The 25,166-nt window shown below is 37.8% G+C and overlaps 1 protein-coding gene across 5 annotated transcripts in view; it reads left to right on the forward strand.

Annotated features, from left to right (window-relative positions):
* The window catches only part of FMNL2 (formin like 2), a 315,818-nt gene that overhangs the window by 180,594 nt on the left and 110,058 nt on the right, over window positions 1–25,166 (forward strand). For all 5 annotated transcript variants that reach the window (XM_023217434.1, XM_023217437.1, XM_023217436.1 and 2 more), the window contains exon 2: window positions 9,925–10,008. In XM_023217434.1, coding sequence (XP_023073202.1) covers window positions 9,925–10,008 — 84 coding nt within the window. The remainder of the gene's footprint in view (window positions 1–9,924; window positions 10,009–25,166) is intronic.

The raw sequence follows: 25,166 nt of genomic DNA on the forward strand, positions 1-25,166 counted from the left end.
TGTATACACCTCGTTGCAGAAATGTGGGGTCCTCTGTTTAAGTATATGATCAACATTTTGAGGAACCACCACACTGATTTCCATAGTAGGTGTACCATTTTATATTCCCAATAACAGTAAACAAGGGTACCAGTTTTTCCAAATCCCTGCCAACACTTATTCCGCCCCACCTTTTACAATTATTCTTTCACTTTTAAGGACCCTGTGATTATACTGGTTCCCACCAAGGTAATCCAGGATAATCTTCCCATCGCAAGGGTCTTAATCATTTCTGCAAATCACATTTTTAATATAGAAGGAATATTCACAGGTTCCTGGGATAGAGATGAGGAAATCTTTGGGAGCCATTATTCTGCCTATGACAGCAAGTCTACCTTTGAAGTTGCAGCTGTTTGCAAATGAGGAGCCATGAATTTGAGGCTATAACTTTTGATCATGGTTATGGCAAAAATACTCATTTTTAAGACAAAAGCATAATCTTTCTCTTGTTATTTCAGAAAATGTGACCTTAGTTGGACATAAACTTAAACTCTTTTCTTCCTTTGGTGATCCTCATCATAAGATTGAATAATATGAGGCTATAACCTGGGCCAAGCTTGAGTATGGAATCCAGGTTCAGTAGCCATTTCCAGAGTGACGGCTGTGAAAGAGGAGAGGGAGACTAGCGATGATCTTAATGTCCTAAGAAGGGAATTACAGATATGGGAAAAGGGCTGGGGGAGAGTGAGGCCAGGATTTCAGGGCAGTGGGACAGGTGAATGATATACTGCTTCAGATCAGCAGGTGATACAGATTGCAGTCTCATGGCTTTCTTGTGGTGGAATCTCGATATCTAATATGTTACAATTTGAGTTTGACATCTTCAGTTATCAAAATGATTTTACTCTTCAACTCTTCAGATCTTCTCACATAGAAAGTTGACATTAAACAGTAGAATAAGAACAGTTTCTCTGGATTTCGATGCATTTTGGTCTGTGCCAGCAATCCTAGTACCTTAATATATTTGGCCTTATGTTGTCTAATGATTGCCCACGAAGGAGTTTTCTAGCATCTCAAGTGTGGCCTCTTGTGTAACTCCCTCATTCAGCACACAAACGTGTGGCTGCAGACATAACTCCTGGCATAGCAGTTAGCAGAGAGTAGACGAAGAGTTGTTTGAACTCCAGAACATGTCAGGGAATCAGACAGCAGACCTCTAATGAAAATCAGATATGAAGTTTGAAAAAAATTGCATGAGTGATTCTTTCCAGTATTCTCTTTGTGTTTAAATGCAATAAGAACCTGTATTTCAGGGGCTGGCGCTTTGGCCAGAGGAGGGATGTGTGGTTTTGGCATCTATTAGATGTTGAATCACTCAGCTAATGATACGGGGAGAAGTAGGAAGATGGGAGGCAGGAGAGCTTGTCCTTGACTGCTATAGCTGCACCCTTTTGATCTGTGGACAGGATTGGCTCTCCCACCTAGCTTGGTCTCTACTGATGATAATCGGGCCTTGCAATTGAATAAATACTATAAACATAAATATGCACATAATGAACTCCCTTTTTAATGAACTCCTGTTTATTTCCATTTAAAAAGGATGGCAACAGTGTGACAACTTTAAAACAGTAGATAATTCACATGAGATTTGGGGAATTCATTTTTGTCTGTTAGGTTGTGTTTACTGGTTTAAAAAATGGATGATTTTCTAGAGGTTCATGAATTAACAAAATGAGTTGTTTTATGTGGATGGAGCCCAAAATCAAGGAGCAGTGAAGACAGTGGAAGTGCTGGCACTTCTGGTATAAGAAAACTATAGTCAGGAAAAGATGGAGGTGCATTACAGTAGCAAATTTCAAGTGTGCCAACTACTTTACATGCATTATCTGATTTATCTTCTCAAATGTATGTATGTGTATTCACACACATGCACAAACACCCCCAACAGATGGAAGTGATCCTTCTTTCATGATAAAAGAGAAATAATAGCAGACATGTTGGCCTGAGTTCTGTTTAACAGCTTTATTGAGATATAATAGATACATAAACATGGTATATATTAAACTGCATAACCTGATGTATTGATACACAGTTTTGTGTTGCTTAACAACGGAGATAGGTTCTGAGAAATGCGTCATTAGGCAATTTCATCGTTGTGTGAACACCATAGAGAAATGATCACCACATAGAGACATGATCGTGACAATCAAGCTAATTAATATATCCATCATCTCTCAAGGTTTCCATTTCCTCCTTTTTTAGTGTGTGTGGTGAGGACTTAAGATTTACCCTCTTAGCAAATGTTAAGTATACAATACCGTGTTGTTAACTAGAGTCACCATGCTATACATTAGATCTTTAGAATTTATTCATCCTGCCTGACTGAAACTTGACCAGGATCTCTTCATGTCCCCCTGGGCCTGAAGTCTTTGCTCTGCCATTGGTAATAAACAGTTCTATAAACTTAGACAAATGCTTTCACCTTTTTAGTCTGTTGGGTCACCTATAAAAGACAGAACAGAACGAATGTATCACAAGCTTCCCTTCTAGCTCTGTACTTTTTGATTATAAAAAACTTATGGAGGGGTCATAAGAAAGCAAGCCTTCTAAGAAAATAGACTACCTAAGATTGTGTTTGAGAGATTAGAGGTATGTCTCATTACCACAGGTTCTCCAGAAAGGACAGCTTTCTAGTCAGCTTTTATTTCCGAGATGTTACTAGATTAGGGAGAGCCTAATTTCTCCCTTTGTGAGCTTCACTGGCTACGGCGGTGATATTAATACCCTCAGTGATTCAATAAAAATAACAGTGACAATGAAAAATGACTGACTGGTGATTCACTTTGGGGAACTGCCTGAGACCTGTGCCAGGAAAGAAGCTGAATAGATTTTAGCAGCATCCTCTAGGCTAGGAAGATTATAAAATTTAGCATGCCAGGTAGTTGTTTGGACCATGAATATAGGTCATGGAAGGAAATGGCTTTTAGGTGAGGGGAATGGATAGGCAGGTCATGTGCTGAATTTGCAGCCACCCTGCTGAGGCCCTCAGCTGCTGCAATTTTCAAGTGAGCTCAGGAGAATTGGTACATTACTTAGTTCCAAGTGACTTAACTTGATGTCCCAATAATGGTATAAGGAAAAATGTCAATGTAGGAAGAGTTAACAGGGCAGGAGGAATCATTTACCTCATTTGATCTGAGGACCCCTTAAAGACTCACTTTTCCTAGATATTTCTTTGGCCAATGACTTCTCACTGCCATAGAGTAAGTTTGAAATTCTCTGGTTTGGTGTCCACACAAACTTGGTCTCACACTACCCACTCCTTACCTCCTGGTTTATTCTGTGTGATGCACAACCCTTTGCCTTCTCTTGTGTTCATGCCTTTGTTCATATCTTTCCTTTTACCTAAAATAATGAGAATAATATGAATAATATCATTTAACATACTGAGTACTTTCCGTGTACTTACTTTTGTACTATTTTATAGTAATCCTCCCATATCCATGGGGGATACTTGTCAAGACCCTCAGTGGATATTTGAAACCTTATATAGTACTGAACCTAATATATACTATTGTTTTTCCTATATATACATACCTATGATAAAGTTTAATTTATAAATTGGGCACATTGAGAAATTAGCAAAAAGCAATCATAAAATAGGACTGTTATAACAATATACTATAATAAAAGTTCATGTGAATGTGTTCTCTCTGTCTCTCACAAAATATCTTACTATTCTCCACTAACCTATTTTGGGACCATGGTTGAACTCAGGGGACTGAAATAGCAAAATAACAGAAAGCAAAATCATAGATGTGGGTGAGGCAACTGTACATGCGTTATCAAATTTAATTTTGCCCAAACTCTATGATGCAGGTAGTAACATTACCACCATCCTCATCACCATCATGATGCTCATCACTACCATGGTGATCATTTCCATGTCACAAGTGAGGAAGCTGAGATGTCGTATAAATAACTTAACTGAGAGGACACTCTAAATGAGTGGTAGAGTAATGATTGCAGCCCAGGTGGCCCATCTCCAAAGCCCAGACATTAGAAACCATATTGTGCCATTTAATGCCATTCTTTACCATCCTCCCCACACATCCAGGCTCAATGCTTAGTATTTTCTACTTTCCATAACAAAAAGTAATGGCTCCTTCTCTGAGGTTCTGTCGTATTATTTGACATGCTCTGTTTTATATTTGTGTATTCATCTTCTTTCCTCCTGCTTCACTGATGCCTCATCAAAGCCTGAGTTTACCATGTATTTGTATTCTCACCTTGATTTGTTATTTGACAGTTTATTAAGTATGTATTGATTTGACACTGTACTTTGCTATCTATATTCAGCCCAGTCAGTTTTTTGGCTCCAGTTTATATTTTTCAACATCTTAAAATACTTCTGTTAAAATGCCAGTATCTTATATGAAAATATTAATATCATGCATTTCCACCTTCACTTTTCATGCTAATGACTTTATCTGGTTATTTAAGTGGAATTGTGGGATTGCTTAGTTCAGACAAGTCATATTTTAGAAACACTGTAGTTTAAGTGTCATGGAAGGGGGATGATCATACAGACCTCTATTCTGAGTGCTGGCTTTGCCGCCTACCTCATGCATGGAGGAATTACTTAACCTCCTTGTCCTCCAATTTCCTTCTCTGTTAAATGGAAAAGATAATACCTACTTGTCAGGATTATAAGACAGACTAAATTGGATAATGCATGCAAAGAGCCTAAGTGCCTGAGACATATCAGTCCATCAAATATGGTACGTCTTGTTGTTTTTGACCCTTGATTTCGATTCTGATCTTCAATTTTGAATTACATTTACTGGCTTCTTCGACTGTGGGGTGTTTAATAATTTCATTTGCTTTAGGATTCAAATAGTGTGGTTTAAGATCACCAGTAGAGTCAGGATTAGAATCTAGCTAGTCTAATTCCAGAGCTCGACTGGTAAAAACTAATAAATGAGTAAATCCTTGCTCATACTGCCTCATTAGAATTCATTGTGCTGCCCAACCATCCAGTTGCAATCCATCCCATTTCCTTTTTTGTAGCAACAAGTAATGGCTCTGGGGAAGGGGACATGGGGAGTTGTTGTTTGATGGGTACAAAGTTTGTTTTGCAAAATGGAAAAGTTCTAGAGATCTGTTGCACAACAATATTAATATAGTTATAAACACTAAAGTATAAACTTAAAAATGGTTATGAGGGTAAATTTTATATTACATGTTTTGTACAATAACTGAAAATTTCTTTTTTAAAGTAATGACTCCTTTTGAGTTGCTGTAAACTTTTGTATCGCTATTATTTAAAAGCTCTAAAAGATTGTCTAAGACATTTATTTTGTGACATGATTTTCCCTGCTTCCATAAGAAGCACTACTTGCAAAGTCCATATTTTTTCTCTCTAAGCAAGTGGTTATATAGAAGAGTTCCTGTTATAAAATCTGGTGACTGAATGCTTGTGAGTTTTAATTTAGCGACTCTAAGGACAGAGATACATTACATAAGGGGTATTTCATACTGTTCACTTTCCCTCCTGTGTGTCTCCATATCACTGTGGGTTTCTAAGTATGAACCTTGAGGATATTTGGGTAAAAGAAGGATTTTACAAGTTTGCATTATTACCATGAAACCAGGTCAGGAGCTGATATCAGAAAACTCTGTATTGCTACCACATAGATCTATTTGGTTGTGAATGATTTGGGCACCATCATTCTGTTCTGTGTTGTGTATGATAATCTGTGGGTGTAACTTGAGATGTATAGGCTACCATAGATTCTTCTTCACCATAATTGCTTTCTTTATAAAGTACTCAGGAATTTTGGCATATTTTATTTTTCTTTATTTTGTAGTTATAATTTCTATTTTCAAAAGGTTCTGAGGTAGAAAACACACTTAAAGACAAATTATGATTGTACAGTTACAGATATAACCAGAGTAGAGACCATACATGTAACTACCACTTGGAATAGATACGAATCTGAATCAACTGGCAACAAAACAAAGTTCAGATTTATGGTTTATTATATGTGGCAGAAGACGCTCATTTTTCTTTTCAGGAAAATGTTGCTAGAATTGAAGATTTTTTTTCCCCCATGAATTTTTTTTTTGGAAAATAATAAGCAACAGATATTATCATGGAATGATGTTTTACAAGAAACCGAAATGCTGTTCAGTGTGTAGACATTGTTAATAGCTAAAGTATAAATCTGAATTCATTAAGGATATTTGCAGGCTGGGCAGTATGGCTGAGTTTGTTTGCTCTTCAGTATTTAACAACACGTTTAATGCCTACTGTTTGCCGTACTGTGCCATACATTGGTGATTAAGAAGAACAACAAAAATTGTTCTTGAAGTACTCAGTGCAGTGGGAAATTTAGGTAAGCGAACAGATTGTTAGGGTGCAGTGTATTAGGTGTTATATTAGAGACATGTAAACAGTGCTGTTAGAGCCCAGTGAGAGGGTATGTCTTCCTGGAGTAGTTGGGGGAAGGTTCTAATGATAAATGACATTTGAATTGATTCTTAAAGTTTGCCAGGTTGAGAGTGGAAAGAAAGGAACATTTTTTACAGAAATAATACTCTTGGATAATCTAATTTATTTTAGCTAGGAACTTGTACAATCTAGAAAAATGATAATTAACATGCGCTGAACTTTTCAATTCAAATATCATATGTCTTCCATCGACCTTTGGCAATACTTGCAGGCAGTTACTTCGTGATTAAATTGTCTCAGATGCCTACAGTGCGGATATTCTGGTATATGGTCAAAGCCCAGGAAATATGTTGGATGGAACAATGGATGAAAGGAAGTAAAGGAGAGCCCTATGTCACAGATACCACTAAGTGTAGGTGAGGCAGAGTTGTCACCATTTTAGGAAAACTTGGAAATTGATTGATATTTTCAGCCAAATAGATGAGCAGTCCATTTTTATAAAGGTAGCAAAGGGACCTGGAGATAGAGCCAATATTTTCCTCACAAAGTAACTTGGACTCATGAATTACTTGCTCAAACATTTAGCTTGGATTCCAGAGTTTTGCCCTGTACAGCACAAGAGGAATGAGTTCCCTTGAAAGAAGTTTCAAAGCAGTTATTACCAGCTAATCACAACATCCCTGGACTTTAACCAGACCTCTGTAGAGTGTCTGATTTTAAATAGAACTGCTTCCTCGTGGTCCTTATGGAATTACTAAGCTGGACAATGTATGTCTGAGTAGCTCAGAGGCTTGACTCATGGAAGGGGTTATTTTAGATGCGTGGTGAATGATTACCCAGTGGAGTTTTAGTTTGGATGTATTGATATTGCACTGCTACTTCTGACAATAACTAATCATGCTCAAAAAGACTTCTTAAGTCTCTTCTTGTTCAGAGATTCAGACCTTTGTTTTGACCTCCAGAATCATGTATCTACCTGTCTGCTTGAGAGTTCTCTTGGTTATCTCATAACTATGTCAGACCTAAAACAGTCAATATTTATAAATCTTATTCTTCACCAACTCCTCCAGATTTATTTTGCCTTTTGTTATGTGCCCCTCTTATTAACTGTACCCGCATTCACTTAGTGACCTAAGCTTAGAAACAAGGCACAAATCCTCCCCAGCCCTTAAGTCTAACCAATCAGTTTCATTTCATATTTCTGACATTTGTCCACCTTTCTTCATTCAACGTGCCATCGACCCCATCTAAGCTGCCATCATTCACTTGAACTGCTTAGTCCTGGCCTCGTACTGGCTCCCTGCTTTTGCTGTTTCTAATCCGTTTTCTGCATAGCACCTATTGTTATCTTTGAAAAACAACTTCATTATGTTATTTATCTGCTTACAGATAGGCCATATGAAAACATTTTCCCATATTAGATGTTTCTATATCTAAGAAGCGTTGGCAGTACCATTGACAACTCTTTATAAAGTCCAAATCTCTTCAAAGTAATTGTCAACTTTGTGGGGGAGGGGGGGCGATTAAAATATTAAATATTTTAGGCTAGGCATAGTGGCTCCTGCCTGTAATCCCAGCACTTTGGGAGGCTGAGGCAGGCAGATCACTTGCAGTCAGGAGTTCAAGACCAGCTTGGCCAACATGGTGAAATCCCGTCCCTATTAAGAATTCAAAAATTAGCGAGACATGGTGGTGAGCTCCTGTAATCCCAGCTACTTGGAAGACTGAGGCAGGAGAATCACTTGAACCCAGGAAGCAGGGTGAGCCAAGATCACGCCATTGCACTCCAGCCTGGGCAACAGGAGCGAAACCCCATGTCAAAAATAAATAAATAAATAAATAAATAAATAAATAAATAAATAAATATTTTAAAGACAGGTTATTGTAAAATCTGATGGATTAGACTCAAATAGGTGGCAAATATACTTAAGGCATACCAATCTAGATGTTAGATTGAGTTTAAGGGAAAATGCTTGGGTTAATTTATCATAATCAATGGTTGATTCTCTATCTTTAAGTTAGGACAGCACACTCACCTTTGCCTCTATTAAACTTGTTTCATCCTATAACATGAGACAATAGCCATAACCAGGGGAATTGTTTCTCCCTAAGCCAAGTCCTTCAGAGAGCTTAGAGCATGAGCATTGAACATTCAAGACCTTTGCATTTGTCTGCTTGAATATTGACCCAGGTAAGGGACCACATTGTCTATTTAGGGATAGGTATGACAGTGTTGATGCCAAGGGATAGACAGGATGATAAATAGACGTAATACTTTAATTGACTACCTAGCTCAGTTGTTTAGCACATGAGAACTTTGGGGAGGTCAAAAGATTAGATCTGAATTCTTTCTGAGGCTCTCTTACTCTGCCATGGTCTTTTGCCAAAGACCTTACCTTGCATCCAAACGTAGTATCTTAAAAATGTGTATGATTGGTCATTTGGGACATTAGATTCATGACATGTGAAAGTACCCGGAAAAAATCCATGACCAGCACTACAAAAGGTGTGCTGTGTTAAGAAGAGGGTTTATATGAGTGCTGATGTCTGGACATCTCAATTGGCTCGTGATTAATTTCCTACTGCAAACTCACCTTCATAAACTAATATAAGCTAAACTGAGAATTGTGGTTATTAATGTTGACATAAATGTTAACATATGTCCTCAAGAATACTGTCATCTCGGCCGGGCGCAGTGGCTCAAGCCTGTAATCCCAGCACTTTGGGAGGCCGAGACGGGTGGATCACGAGGTCAGGAGATCGAGACCATTCTGGCTAAAACGGTGAAACCCCGTCTCTACTAAAAAAATACAAAAAACTAGCCGGGTGAGGTGGCGGGCGCCTGTAGTCCCAGCTACTGGGGAGGCTGAGGTAGGAGAATGGCGTGAACCCGGGAGGCGGAGCTTGCAGTGAGCCGAGATCGCGCCACTGCACTCCAGCCTGGGCGACAGAGCGAGACTCCGTCTAAAAAAAAAAATAATAATACTGTCATCTCACAGAAGGGACAAAGAATAGTTGCATCATTGTCTTTTTTTTTCGTTCTTTTCCTTGTAGTTGTTTATCAAAGTTGAGTATAATTTGAATCTATCAGTGGTTCTGGTCATTGAGTTCTCTTTTGGTGTTTTCTGTTTTGTGTCTGGTGGGGCTACAATGCTTTACAAAGAAACTGGATACCTTCTGAAAGTTAAGTAGAAAGGGAGTCTGCCAAAGAGACAAGGCATCACCTTTGCTAAAATGCAAGTCTGATTGTTCAAAGCAGATCATCTCACATGTCCCAACATAGAACTTCAGAGTTTCGCGTCTCTCATCCAACCAATTTGATGTTTAAGTGATTTCTGTGGGTGTTTTGTTTTAATCAGATACTAGGAATTGAGAGAAAGTAATGAAAAATCCGTAGTGGTATTAATTGGTCTGCCTGCAAGTTACCAATTTGGAAGCCTGCTGTGGAATGTGACATCTTTTCTCCTCTCTTTTTTTTTTTTTTTCAATAGAATGCTATGAACCTACCTCCTGACAAAGCCAGGTTACTGCGGCAGTATGACAATGAGAAAAAATGGGAACTGATTTGTGATCAGGTAAGAAATAGTGACACTTTCTTTTAAGAAAAAAGTAATGAAAGAAGAGATCCAGTGTGAATTTTGTGGTATATCAATTATATCGTGATTGAAAAACAAGATATTTGCTTCTGCAACAGAGATAGGAAAAAAAGAGGAGAAGAGAACTTCAGAGAAATAACGATATGTTTGTGTGGATCTTCTTTGGATCCCAGTTTGAATAAGCTAATTATTAAAAAGACTTCTCCAGAAAATTGGGAATATTTGATTAGTGACTGAGATGATTCCAAGAAATTATTGTTGATTTTGTTTGATCGTAAAGTACATAGAATAATACTGGGCACATAGCAGGTGCCTCTAAACTTGTGTGGCTGCCTCTGTTGCTGCTGAAGGGTCCAGATATTAAATATTGTGACAGTTATTGTTTTTATTTTCAACTTGTGCTCGAAAGATTCAGGGAAAGTTGTATCAAATTGATAAGGTTTGGCTGTGTCCCCACCCAAATCTCATCTTGAATTCCCACGTTATGAGAGGAACCCGGTAGGAGGTAATTGAATTATGGGGGCAATAATTGAATTATTTCCCAGGCTGCTGTTCTCATGATCGTGAGTATGTCTCATGAGATCTGATGGTTATCTTAAGGGGGAGTTTTCCTGCACGAGCCCTTTTCTCTTGTCTGCCTCCATGAGACATGCCTTTCACCTTCATGATTGTGAGGCTTCCCCAGCCACATGGAACTGTGAGTTCTCCATTAAATATCTTCCCTTTGTAAATTGCCGAGTCTCAGGTATGTCTTTATCAGCAGTGCAAAAACAGATTAATACACAAATATATCATTATCTGTTATCCAAACATACTTTACGGTTTGAATAGCAGTTATATGATGCTGTCAGGAAAAGCTTCAGCTGCACATTTCCAGTCTAAAAATATTAATGCAAATCTTATTTGTGAAGGCCTAAAATGATGACTGTGGGGTGATGTTGATATCTAACATAACAGGACACCCCTGGGCCCCAGTGCTGTGTGCACACAAATATTAATTTTACTTCTTGGATACAAATACTAATTTTACTGCTTCTTAAGCATGTAACATGGATATAGTATGTGTTAGGATATATATTATAGGAAAAGTACACAAAGTAATAGATAATGTTAAAGAAATTGATTTCCAAAAGAAACTATATGAATATGTGTGTGAGGACCTATAGAGAAATTATTTCAGGTTTCAGTTCCATGAAAAATTACCATATGGACATGGTGAATCATGGAACTGGTCATTGTTTTCCTCGGTTGCTAAGATGCTCAGAGCCAGATTTGTGGCCTGAGCCACAAATTTGGTATAAATGGTTGTAAGAGACCATTTATACCAACTACACAGTACTTCAATGACATATGTTTTACCAACCAACCTCATCCATGGCTTCATCTAAGTATTCCTGCCTGCATTTTCTCTCCACACTGATTTCCTCACTGAAAAAAAAACTTATATGAAGTTGTAAACATTTGTAAATTATCATTTTGAACAAGATAAATATAAATATATCAGCATTACTGGTGAACAAAGATTATTCCTGCATTGATAACTAAACTGAAATGTTCTCTATGCTATAGGCATTGTATAAATTGGTGCATTGAACCTTTTCTGCTTCTTTCTAAGGAAGCAAATATGGAGTGTCACAATAAATGCTTTCTCATGACCTGACTTTATCATGAAGTGGCAGTTCATTATTTAATTTGGGGCATCAGCTTTTTCATACTTCTATATGATTGCATTAGTTTATCACTTGGTTTTGTAAGTATTTAAGTGTATTTCCCTCAAGAGTAAGTTCCCTTCGGATATGGGCCTCTAACAACTTGCTTCGTGCTTGAAAACGTGCTTATTGAAAACATGTTGAATGAAGGAAATAATAGCTAATATGGAAGACAGTGGAGAGGAAGCTTGCATTATTGGCAGGGAAGGCAGAAGGGAGAAAGCAGTTAAAAGAGGTGGCCTGGAAGACTAAGCAGAAGTTTGCTGTCTCCATATCCTTTTCACCTTCCTCTACCTGTCAGTGTGGTTTGTTTTTGGTAAAGGAAAAGCAATTCACTGCCCATTTCTCGGAATTATTTTAAAGAGAGAAGGATGCCATTTTTAAATGTAATAATTCAGTGGTACTAAATACGTTCATGTTGAAGATAAATATTTCTTAATATGACAGATGCTGTTAGGAATAGAGAATAAATTCCAGAAATTCTGTCCCAAATTTAACCAAATTAAGATTAAATCCCAAAGAGCTTTCTATAGTAACAATATTGCAGAAATGCCTCTTCGTCCTTTCCTGGCTCATTGCATAAATATAAAGATGACCTGAGCTTCTAGTGGGTCTCAAAGGTTAAGGTAAAATGGGAGACATGTCTTAACTAATTCTGGAGGGAATGGAGCTACAGAAGCCACAGAAGAGAGACATCTCTCCTGGATTTTGGGTGCAGTGAGGTGTATCCCGGTGTACCCATTTCTGTTTTATAGTAGGTGAACAGAGTTCCCATGAAGACATTATGAATTTAAGGACTCTGTGGGGACACAGAGGCAAATTTTGTAGTGTGAGCGTAGAAAACTGGAAATGTCAGGTTCCTTTGATAACTGCAAATAAAACCCCTGAAGCTCCTTAGCTGTAAGAGCTCTTTCAGTGGTATTTCCACTTATGGAAAGAGAGAAAGTCCCTTAATCCCACTTGCGCCTCAGTTTTTGGTACAGACCCTGTGCTGCATGTTTTGGTTTTGGAGCTTTCGCCATTTCCCGCAAGTTTAGAGCTCTTAGCACAGTGGGTACTATGGATAAATGCTGGTTTGGGGGTTTAGAGATCCTGGATGAATTTAGACTTTTAAATCATTTATATCTGGAAGGGTTGTTAGAGACCATTTATCCCAAGCCACTCTGACTTTACTTTTTCAATTGAAAAAGTTCACACATGCTTGTCCAAGAAAGCATGTGGAGGAGCATGTGGAGTGAAGTGCAAGTCCCTTCGCCTTTCCTATCTGTTCCCCAAGCCCCTTATTTTGTAGATGATGAAACTGAGGTTCATAGAGCCTAAACGACTAGGCCAATGCTAGGGTCACCCAGATAGTGAAACAAAAACATCTATTTCCAAACTCTACTCACAAGCTTTTTCATTTGTTGCCTGTTATCCCAGGGATCTGGAAACTAGCCCTTGAAGCAAAAATTATAGTAGGTAAGGGTTTCTCACCAAAGTTTTGTGTGTGGCTGCTCAAGTGATTTAGGGAGTGCCTATAGAGCTTACAGGTTGTGGGTTCATAACTGTGCCTCTGCTGGATGATCAAGTGGAAGTGGTTAGTCAAAGATTTCAGGACATTGGAGATGACTAATGCGGATGGGTGTAGATCCCACCAACATATAATCCAGTCCGGAAGCTGTTAGAGGTGCCATCCCTAAGCTGGGTTATAAAACCTTACTTCAGTGTTTGCTGGTGCTGAGGGTATGATTGGTTATTTTCTGTGGTGATTTGGCATGGGTGGACCTTGCCTTCTGATGACAGGCTGTTGCTTGGCATAGTATCCTTGGGGAAGGGACCAAGGGAAGGGTGAGACATGGAAAATCTCCCCTTTCTTTACTTGTATAAAGTGATGGGGAGAAGCAGATTAAAAAACAAAACAAAAGATGAGCACAAAGAGGTAGTAGGAAATTGTAGCCACTTAGACTCAGCTTCCTGTGATAAATGTTTCAGGGAGGTCAGACTGCATCTCTCCAGGCTTGGCATGGGTCCTGATCTAGGGAAGGGGAAGCCAGAGCTGAGTCAGGCCAGTGGCGCTAGGAAACCTCATTACTCCCGTTGTGAGAGGTGATCTCTTGTCTTTTTCAACACAGCTGACCCATACCATATACATGTATTTAATCATTAAGAATATAATTATTTTTCAAACCCTTTACTTGTGGTGTAATACTATTTCTTTAAAAAAGAAAAGCAGGTTTCTTACTGGAGAACTTGCCTCAATATTTAAGCCAGTTTGCCACTGGAATTAAATTTCCTAAAAAATTAAAGAGCAAATATATCTCCATGGTTTTTAGTGTTGGTTATTATTATTATTTTTTAATGTTCATGTTTTTGTGAGCCAGTTAAAGCTCTTCCCTGCCTAATAAGCAAATACTACAGAATCCTGATAAATTATTTCCCGTGGGCCATTCCAGGTAAGGAGGGCTTGTCCTTGGAGCACCAGGGGTAATAAATGCATAGTGACAGTGGTGGCATTTTTATAGCCTACTTCGGTGTTGGTGGCTGCTATGTTAGAGTCATTTGAGCAAGCGTAGGAAGAGCAGAGACAGTGGTGAAGAAACTGAAGGAAAAGATGGTGATGCCAGCAATAACCTTTCCTTGCCCCTTTTCCTCCTTTTTGCTCCTAGACTTCAGACTTAGTCTGCCTTTTAGCCCCTGTTTCCCAGGTTGCAGGCTTTGATTATACATTTAGCTACGCTCCACTCCTTTCTGGCTTCTCACTTCCAGTTGTTGGGCTAGCAGACAGCCACTTCTCCTTCTCCTTCTCCTCCCTTCCTTCTATCCTCTGGCTAACTGACATGTTTACTATACTTAATATGTTAAATTGGTTATATTTTTACCATGTTTCCATAATTCTGTGGTATGTTTAAATGCTGTTTTAAAATTATTAGTTTTTTATGATCTGTTTAATTCTTTTCAAATTTTGTCTTTTGACCCATAGTTTTCTCTTACCATTTTGGTATCTGATCTTCCCCCTCTATACATTCATTCTTTTGGTTGTGCATAGTCAGATTTTTTGTTTGGTATTTGTTTTTTTAAAAAAATCAGTATGCACCTTATAAAAATTTTCTCTTGTATTCCAATAAGGTCATCACAATTAAAATGAATAGTAATTTCTTAATATCTCCTGTTGCCCGGTTTATTGTTCTCAATATTCCTTAAGATGTTCTTCCTATCTGGTTTGCTCAAATGAGAATCTGTTTCAGGATCAGTCACATGTTGTATCTGGCCATTATGTTCCTTAAATTACTTTAAACTGGAGTAGACTTTTGTTTATGATGCACATGTAGTAAATATACTAGTGAGCCCTCTTGTAGAAAGTTTCATTTTTTTGCATTTACCTGTTTCCTAGGGGTGTCTTAGCTCCTGAATTTCCTGTTACCTAGAAGTTAGATTTAAAGGCATTACAGATTGATGTTGAACATCTTTGTCAAGAATATCATAGAAAAATAATGTCTGCTTTTGCCATCATTAAATAAGTTTGGCCAGTGACAACTTGATGGCCCCATTGTGTAACTGTGTGTTTTCCCCTTATGTTGGAGAGAATTCTGTTTGGTGTTACTTTGACACCATATATACATCCAATTACCTATCAACCTTGTACCTAATGGGTTTGAAACCAATTGATAATCTTTTGCTGAATCAGTTTCATTACAAATTGGAAAAAGATGATTTTCTAATCTCTCTTTCCTTCTATTAATACATTAAGCTAGTAACTAGAGCTTTTTCAACTGGGTCTTGGTTTATCCTGGAATATAATTATTCCTGGAATTTTTCGCCTCAATTGCCATTTTTTTTAAGTAGAATTTGGATTAATAGATACCACAAAAGATGACCAGTGGGTTTTCTCCAGCCTCCTTTTCTGAGTATCACTATGAACTCATGAATTTTCATGGATTCAATCATGTTTCAATCAATGTGATATTATTTTTGAGGCACATATGATCACTTCTTTGATCTATGGGAATCCCTTGGTGCTGGTTCTTGTGTCCTTTTCACACAACCCTATTAATCCTTGAGAGCTTGTTTTATGGTATGAAACGTATCTTCTTTGTATCTTAACTTGTATCTTCTTTGCCCAGGCCTATCCCTTTTCTTTTTAGAGGGAGATAGTATTAGAGATGAGGAAGTGTGTGCAAAAGGTTTTCATAGCTGCTGAGTGACTTTGCTTCTTAATGTAAGTTTTTAGACCTTAAAAATACACGTCCAAAAATTATGAATTCAATATTTTCAAATCAATTTTCATTAATTTGCTTAATCTCTTTGATTTTATAGTTACCTTTCTTTTACAATGAAATGTTTGATTCCTAACAGTAATGGAGTTATTTACCTTTTTCTGTCATATAAAAACTTTCAAAACAATACGAGTTTCATTACTACCTAAAATATTACTAACTAAATTACTGACTGTAGTATAAGGTTTTTTGTAGCTTTCTGTGCACCAAATGATAGGGTAACGAATAGATACTATCTTAGTGTCCTATGGCTGCCATAACAAATTACTGCACATTTGGTGGCTTACAATAACAGAAGTGTGTTCTCTCACAGACCTGGAGACCAGAAGTCTGAAATCAGGCTGTTTACCAGGCCTTGTTCCCTCCCAAGGCCCTAAAGGAGATTCCTTCCTTTCCTCTCCTTCCTTCTGGTGACTCTGGGCATTCTTTGGCTTGTGACTGTGTAAATCCGATCTCTGCCTCCATCCTTACCTGGCCTTCTCTTCTCTGTGTCTTCTCTTGTCTTTTATAAGAACAGTTACTGGATTTAGGGCCTACATGGATAATCTGGGATGATCACATCTTGAGATCCTTAACCTCATGACATCTGCAAACACCCTTTTTCCACAAGTGGTTATTATACTCACTGGTGGTTGGGGGAGGAGGTTAGGACATGGCCATATCTTTTGGGGGTCACCATTCAACCCACTATGGACACTAAGATGTATAATGATTCACATAGTAGATTTTAATTTACATAATCAGGTTAGATATTATTGGTGATTGGGGGTCAAATTCTACACAATCAGGGACCCAGGTGAGGCTATTTTCAACACACAGCTTCCGCTTCACCCTGGGAATCATCTCTTTCCAAACAAAGGGAGAAAGAATATGCAGGTGCACACCTGGGAAGTCTCTGGGACAGGCCTGGAATTGGCACACATCACCTACACTCTTATTTTGTTGACAAGGACCTGCAAAAAAGGATGAGAAATGGAGACTAGCTGAGCACCCAGAGGGAGAAGAAAATGTTTACTAAACAGCGACGGCTAGTCTCTGCCACGATTACCGATTTTGATAGTCTTACGGTTCATTTGTTTTAGGTTGTATTCAGTATTAAAACTTGCCCTTATGTATTCATTAATTTATTCATTGACTAGGCATTTAGTTGTCTAGGCGAGGGAAAGGAAAGAGTGAGGTGAGACATGGAGTGTGGGTCTGAGTTTTCCTTATAAGTCAGGGAAAAGACTCCAAATGGTTGGTAGTACCAATTTGTTTGTCCCAAGTTCCAGCAATGTACCAGACAAGAATTGGCTGTGGGATGTGGTTATTTTTGCCACACCTCAGAAAAAAAAAGGGGTATTTTGTGTCTGCTATCTTCTGCTTGAGTTTTTAAGGGACTGTTCGTTTTCTTAAGCTCTCCAAACCTGAGGAAAGGCACTGAGTTAATTGATGTTGAAAAGAAGTCAGGTTTCTTTTCATTTCCTTCCTAAAAGCAGTTTCCTTTCCGTTAAGACTCACTCCAGGTCTCTGATTCTTTGATTCTAAAACACTGGAAAGCAATCAAATAGCAGATGCCAACTCTTTATATGTTGAGCTCTTGGAGTTTTGGAAAGTTGGGTCTGAACCTAGAAGTGAATTTACATTACATCTTTCCTCCTCTTGGCCTATAGCTTTCATAGTGGAGAGAAAAGTGCTGGCCTACACCCTACAGAGACTGAAGTAGGGGGAGAGACAAAGGGAGAAAGGTAGTAAAAAGAGGAGAGGAAACAATTATTGTTTTAAAACCGCCCTTTTTGGTTGCTTGATAGAAATACTCTGTCAGAAATGCTGTTTGGTATTCGTTGTCAGAGCTGGACATCGAGGGCTTAGTCTCGTTTGAAATGTGTAGGCTTTAGAAGGAGCAAGATAAGTGGGGGGAAAAAAAAAGAAAAGAAACTTTTAGGTTGTATTTTGCCAAAATGTATATCACAGTGCCTGCCTTCCTGCCTGGTAATACAAATGGAACTCCACTCCCACCCTACCTTTTAAAAACGACTTAATTGCCTGAGCTGGCTTAGACTAAGTGGTTGTCTTGTTTGAAGCAAAGTTGATCATATGAATGACTTTTATAAATTTGGGGACACTGAGGTTGATCTTTGACACTATCTTTTAGAAAATCATTGCTAAGCAAATTAAAATGATTTATTAAGGCAGGTTAGCTAAGAATTTCTACCAAGTGATACAGATACTATTTTATTTCATTTTTAACAGTTGGCCATTTAACTCATAATCTTTGCTTATGGAAGGCTGCTGTTGCACACCTTTCACACACACACACACACACACACACACACACATACACACACAAAGTCAAATGACTTTCTAGAAGTTGTACAGCAAGTGCTTGAGCTGAAACTAAAACTGAAGTCTACTGATGCCTGATTCTGGAAAATTTTATGTTTAAAAAAGTTTTTTGAGAAAACCACCATACAATTGTAGCCTCTTCACCGTCAAGCAATTAAATGATTAACTTCACCTTGTGAAGAGTGATGTGCTAGATGCTATGACCATCATGCTTCAGAAAATATTATGCCGAATGTTTCAAAACAAGGTCGAAAAAAGATTAAGACATACACTTAAAAGCAAACTGTAAAAGACTAAATATATAATGGAACACCCTCAGCCCGGATACATACTCTTTCCTGGTTGCCTGCAGTGTTCTTGATGAACTTTCAAGGAAAGAAAGAGTTTTAAAAAAGTCATTTTCTGAAGTCATTGGGGAAATTGAGGTGTCTACAGTCTTTATCCCTGCTGCAGTAGTAAAACATTTATTTAGGTAGCAGAAATACAAGGTAAATTGTTTTAAATTTCTAATGATACTGTAGGTATTTGGTAGTACAGGAAGATAGGAGGAAAACTAATTAGAAATATGGTTTGGGTTTTGTAAGAAACAGCTATACTTTTTGTCTACCCTCAGGTCACAGAGATTATCTCATATGTTTTCTTCTGGAAATGTTACAGTTTTGGTCCTTATATTTTAGTGTATAATCTATTTTGATATATGGGATGAGTTAAGGGTGGAGTTACACTTTTTCCTCATGTATCTATCTGTCTATCAATCATCTATCTGTCCATCCATTCATCCATCCATCTATGCTTCTATATTTATCTATCTGCACCTCCAACTGTTTCAGCACAGTTTATTTAATAGACTGTTCTTTTTTCATGAATTGCCTTGGTATCTTTGAAAACCAATTGGCCATATACATGTGGGTCTATTTTTGTGTTCTCTATTCTGTTCTACTCATCTATATTTTTATCTTTATGCCAATATGTCTCTGGTTTGATTACTGTCTTGAAATCAGGTAGTGTCAATTCTCCAACTTTTTCTTTTGCTAAATTATTTTGGCTATTCTGGTTCCTTTGCATTTTAATATAAATTTTAGAATCAGTTTGTCAGTTTCTAAGAAAAACCTTCCAGGATTTTGGCAGAACATGCATTGACTCTGTAGATCAATTTCCAGTAGAATTGACCTTTATACAATATTGACTCTTCTGATCTATGAACATGGTATCTCTATTGATTTAGGTGTTTTTAATATCTTGCAGGAATTTTTTGACATTTCTAGTAGTATACAGGTCTTACACATATTTTAAATTTATCTCTAAATATCATGATTTTGGGTGCTATTTTAAGGGATATATTTTTAAAATGTTTCCAATTTTTTGTTCCTAGAGAAATGCTGTTTTTGAACAACCTCCCACCACTTCATTTATGCCTTTGTAGAGAGAGATGGTTTATATTATATCATCGTACTTACCAAAACCCAGTTTTATAATTAAACACTATTTTATGGCTTCTGTAATAGAAACAACTGCCTTGGATAAAAGTTGAAGTTGAGTATTCTCAGCTTGGTTCCTATGTTTAAATCTGTCCCTACATTAAGTAAAAGCAAGTGGTAACGGTAGGATGATTAAGATCTGATGAATTTCTCTTACTTTCAATTATTCTGTTCACAAGCATACTTTCTTTCCATGTATCAGACACTTTCCACCACTTACTGATTTTAGTGGAAAGTAGCTTCTAGCTCCTCCCATGCTACTTGCTTTAAAGTTTCACTGACAAAACTTAACCACCTTAATAAATATTCCAGTTCAGTTTGATTCAGCTAGCACCTATTGAAGTTATGATAATTATACTCACAGTTTGTACATTGTTTAAATTTAGGCCAATGGAGTTTTAGAGAAGCAGTTAATTTAACTGTAGTCAGAAAAGCAATTCTTAAAATTAGAGCTTGTAATTTTTAAAACATTCTTGAGTAATTGAAAAATATTAGTGCTCTTGAATTGCCTAATGGTTTCTACAAGAACTCTTAAGGCTTACTTTGTCTGTTTTTTTTTTTTTTTTTTTCCTGATCAGATTTTGAACTCTGATCTCTCCCAACCCCCTATGTTTTATTTGTATGATACGTGACCATCTCTGGGGACTCTGAAAGATCATCTGTACTTTCTTTTTGTTTGAAAGGCATTCCTAAGTAAGAGGAGTAGGATTAAAGAAACCTACTCAATATTACATATAAGAAAATGAGTTATAGGATGTTTTGGTCAGGAGAGACTCATTGGACTAGAAGAAATTCTTGCTAGTCTAAATAAAAGAAAGCATTTGGAAAAGTCTCATCAGAGATTATTTTCAGTCTGAGAGCTGTAATGGAACACTTGGAAAGTTGTCCTCTCCTCTTCAACTAGCAAAATGATTTCATATTCAGAGCTGAAGAATGTTTTCAGGCTCTCCAAGAAACTATGCCTGTGGAATGAATCTGACGTGCTGATTTTTCAAGTCTGGTGCAGAAGTAGCCAACTTTAAAAGTTGGGAACAGAGGAAAGAGGTACACAGTATTAATCATGTGTGTTTTCAGTATTCAAGACTCCTTGTTGTCCGTCCTGTATTCCTAACTTATTATTTGACATCCGCTGCCGTTTGTTCCAATTTACCATATAGATCCTTTGTGCAGTTTTCGTAAACTGGATTACTAGAATTCAGCTAAACCTCTTGAAGTTAGTACCACATATCCTGCCTTTCTCTGCTATTGTTCCCATGTTCCTCATCTGGAAAACTCCTCTGTCTCCTGCCTCTTATACCATCCCAGGGTATCTATGCACTGCCTGCCTTCCAAAATTCAATTCAAAAGCCACTTTCTCCGGGGAGGTTCCTTTGATCATCTCAGTTGGGAAGAGCCTCACCTTTCTTTGAACTTGGAGAGGATCACATATGGCTCTTATCATATTCTATTTTGTATTACAACTATGTCTGCTGCGTCTCAAAGAGATGAGATTTAATGCTTTGCAATTGAATTTATTTCTTCTTGTGCTTTTTACAGTACCTTCTGTATGTGTTCTGGATAGGTGAAAGAGTAAAAACTCTATTTTAAACTTTTCGTGTTAGTGCCTGGAAACAGGAGATCCAAACATGTTAGCAAGATTTAAAATGTTCAGAGGCAGGGGCTTGTTTAGCAAAATGTTTTCATCCAATAATAACCACTGGGATCCTTCTTAATAGTAGCCCAGCTGGCACTAGCTTCCTCTGGTAGTCATTATACAAATTAGAATCTCATCTGAACTTGCCTTCTTGGCCATCTATTATAGTTAGTAGGCAGAGACTTAATACTTTTTCATTTTCTGTCAATTGTCCTCTCCTGTCTCACCATCCACGACATGCTCATACGCATACTTTCTGTTGATGGGGACAATCTGCCAGCTACTCAGAAATTTCAAAATGTTTATTTTGGGGGGAACAAGGAGCATGCATTCTTTTGGGGGCTTTGGTTCTCTCAGTTCTTTGGGAATCTAGGTCTATTTGTGTAAATCGTTTTCTATTTGTATAAATGGTTAGCCCTGGGAGGGCAAGGTGTTAGGGCTTACCTCAGGCCCTCCTGTTTAGGGATGCTGATTGGTCTTGGCAACCCTCTCCCCTAGCCCACCCCGCACCATGCAGGTGCACCGTTCTTGGCCTCTTCCATATTGGATAAATCATTTCTGTCCATATACAATTTATTGCAACATTTCATTCTCGTATTTTCTCCTCCCTGTTACTTGTGTCGGCATTCTCTGTTTTAGAGGGTAAAAACCTTGAGGATATGGATTATGTCTGTCAGCTTAACTTTGAAGAGTACTTAGCACTAAGCTAAATCTTACAAATTAGTACTTACTAATGGCAATAGTGCTGGTTGTAATATTGGCTCATTTAGAGACTGCAGTTTTGCCTACTCAGCCTTTGGAAAGGATGCCCGACTACTTCCAGCTTCCAGGAAGAAAAACATTCAAATGTAGTGACATTATGTGAACAAAAACAATGCCCTTTAAATTGTTACTATCTAAAATGAATTATTTTAGGATCAAGATAATAAAACATTAATACTCATGTAATGATGATGACATCTAATTCATCCCTGAGGATGTTCAAGCAGTTTATGTAGCTTTGCTAATACACCACTGAAATAGAGCCAATGACTTTGTGGCTATACCAAACAGGGAAAGAAACTCAATGGTGTGTGCCCTGAGAGCCATTCATTCCCTGAGATTTCTGTTTTCAGATGTCATGTTATAATTTCTTTCCTTAAGCCTCAGAATATGAAGGTATAAGATAAACTGGAATGGAATTCTTGTTTGATTGTGGAGCTGTATATCTAAATGTGATTTATGGAGCGGAAATACTTATAACATGCTTGTTCTGAGTCTAGCTCACACCAAATTAACCCCAATTAATTTCTCGTGTAATTGTATAGAGAGGATATAAAAGATCAGAAATGCTTAGCTAGATGAGTGGAATGTCCAATTCCAAACATTTACACAGAAAGGCTTTCAATGACAAACTCTATTAGATTTAAGTGGAGAAACAGGAGGAGGACATGTAGGGAGAGGAGGAACCAAAGAAACAGTTCAGCTTGTTAGAAAGAACTTAAGTCTGCCTGTCTGTATCTAGTAGAAAAGGCCATCTTGTAGCATCGCCAACGAATTCTGTTAGCTGTGACTTACCTAATTAAATTACTACACCCCTGTCACAGCCCGTTGCTTCGTTCTTTTCAGAATGGTCTAGTTTTCCACCTTGGGTTGCAGTAGACTTGGTCATTAAGTGGAGTCCAGTAAATGTTTTGTCTTTTCCTTGTCTGCAAGGCAGCTATGTGTATAGGCAGCCTAACCTTCCAGGTAACCCATAGGGAAAGAGGGAGCTAACGTAAGCCTTAGGGGATTGGGTTAATGAGGAAATGTATGGTTATAAAAGGTATTAGACAACTTTAGATCTACGAGAGACAGCTGTGGCTCATCAGCAAATGTTCTTTGGCTCTGACACGAGCTTGACTAACTTATGTCTACTGAACCTGCTGGGATACATCCTGTAGAGTGTGCTTATATTCTCTTTGTATACTTTTACACTTTAAAACTTACCCTTAATTTATGAAAGAAGTGACTTGTATGTGACATTTTTAAAAAGTTTAATTCTTTGAACATTATCGAAGATCAACTGTGTGCCAAGTATTCTTTTACATACTGGGACTCAAGAATAGAACATAGTTCCACCCTTTAAAAAATGTTTATACGATTAAATTTAAGATGAGCATGCTTATTATAGTGTAGTAAAAAGAACAGGGATCAGAAAGAGTCAGAAAACCTGTGTTTGAACAACAGAAACACTGGAAAAATACATCAGCAATCTTACACACACACACACACACACACACACACACACACACAGAGTATATGATTTCAGGTAAGTCATTTAATCTTTGAGCCTCAGTTCCCTCATCTGGAAAATGCAGATAATATCTACTTGCCAGATATAGAAGCTTGAATGAGCTAAGGGATCTAAAGAATATGATAAACTGTAAAGCGTCATTGAAAGATAAGTTAAAAATTGGAGAAACAAAAAGTACTGCCCCACATGAAAAGGTAATTGTAGTTGAAATATCTCACTAAAAAATATTTGAAGAATATATTTGAAGAATCATCTACTGCACGTAGTTGCTAAAGGCAAGGAGTTGTGAATTACGTTACTTCCAAATTAACCAGAGAAGAGGAAGATGAGGATTAAAATTCATTATCTGGAATATTTTGTGTGAGTTTTTCTGTTTGTTTGTTTTTTTGAGATGGAGTCTCACTCTGTCGCCCAGGCTGGAGTACAGTGGCGCGATCTCAGCTCACTGCAACCTCTGCCTCCCGGGTTCAAGCACTTCTCCTGTTTCAGCCTCCAAAGTAGCTGGGATTACAGGCACACACCACCACGCCTGACTAATTTTTGTATTTTTACTAGAGATGGAGTTTCACCACGTTGGCCAGGCTGGTCTCAAACTCCTGACCTCAGGTGATCCACCCGCCTCAGCCTCCCAAAGCGTTGGGATTACAGGCGTGAGCCACCGCACCTGACTGTATTTTTATAAGTTCTTAAATAAACTGACTTTTATAAGTTCATACAAAACTTTCGTGAGAACCACGAAAGAAGGAGGGAGGGAGAAGAGAAAAGAAAACTCAGCCTACATCCAGGGATTCAAATAAAACTGTTACAGAGGAAGAATACAAAGCCCCAGTTGTTTCTGTAAAACTTGGGGTTGCCTGTCTAATATCTAAAGGAACCACTGTTTGAGTTATAAATTCAGCACCTGATTTGCCAAACCTTTTCTCTCTGTCTTCAACGTGGCCAATGTGAACAACAGAAACATTGGGAAAATACGTAAGAGAATTTCAGCACCTTGCCAAACACATTTATTTTGAAGCATTTCAGATGGATTATAGGCATCCTATTCATGTGAATTAATATATTTTGCCCTCTAAATATTAGAATTTTAGATATTGTATTAAAAGTCGAAACTGCTTTCGTTGGCAGTTTTCCGTTACCTACACTTTTAAAAACTGCTTCATATCCCATGTTATTTTCAGGAGCTAGTTGCCTGCTTGCGTGACATCAATGATGTAAGTACTTTTATTAAGTCACCAACTTGAGTTGCACTGTGTAGAAATGTTATTCTTAGGAACAAAAATATTCTTTAGTCATGATCAACTATCAGCATGAATTGAAAAGGCACCTGAGAAGTCTTGGTGATCTTGCTCTTTTCGATAGTTACCACCGCTCCACTGAGATTCCCAGCTTTTCCATTCACTTTGATCCTCTTGCAAAAACCATTCAAAATGGCAGCTTCCATGATTCCATCTTGTAGAGGGTGAG

The sequence above is a fragment of the Piliocolobus tephrosceles genome, chromosome 11, assembly GCF_002776525.5.
Source record: "Piliocolobus tephrosceles isolate RC106 chromosome 11, ASM277652v3, whole genome shotgun sequence".
NCBI lineage: Eukaryota > Metazoa > Chordata > Mammalia > Primates > Cercopithecidae > Piliocolobus > Piliocolobus tephrosceles.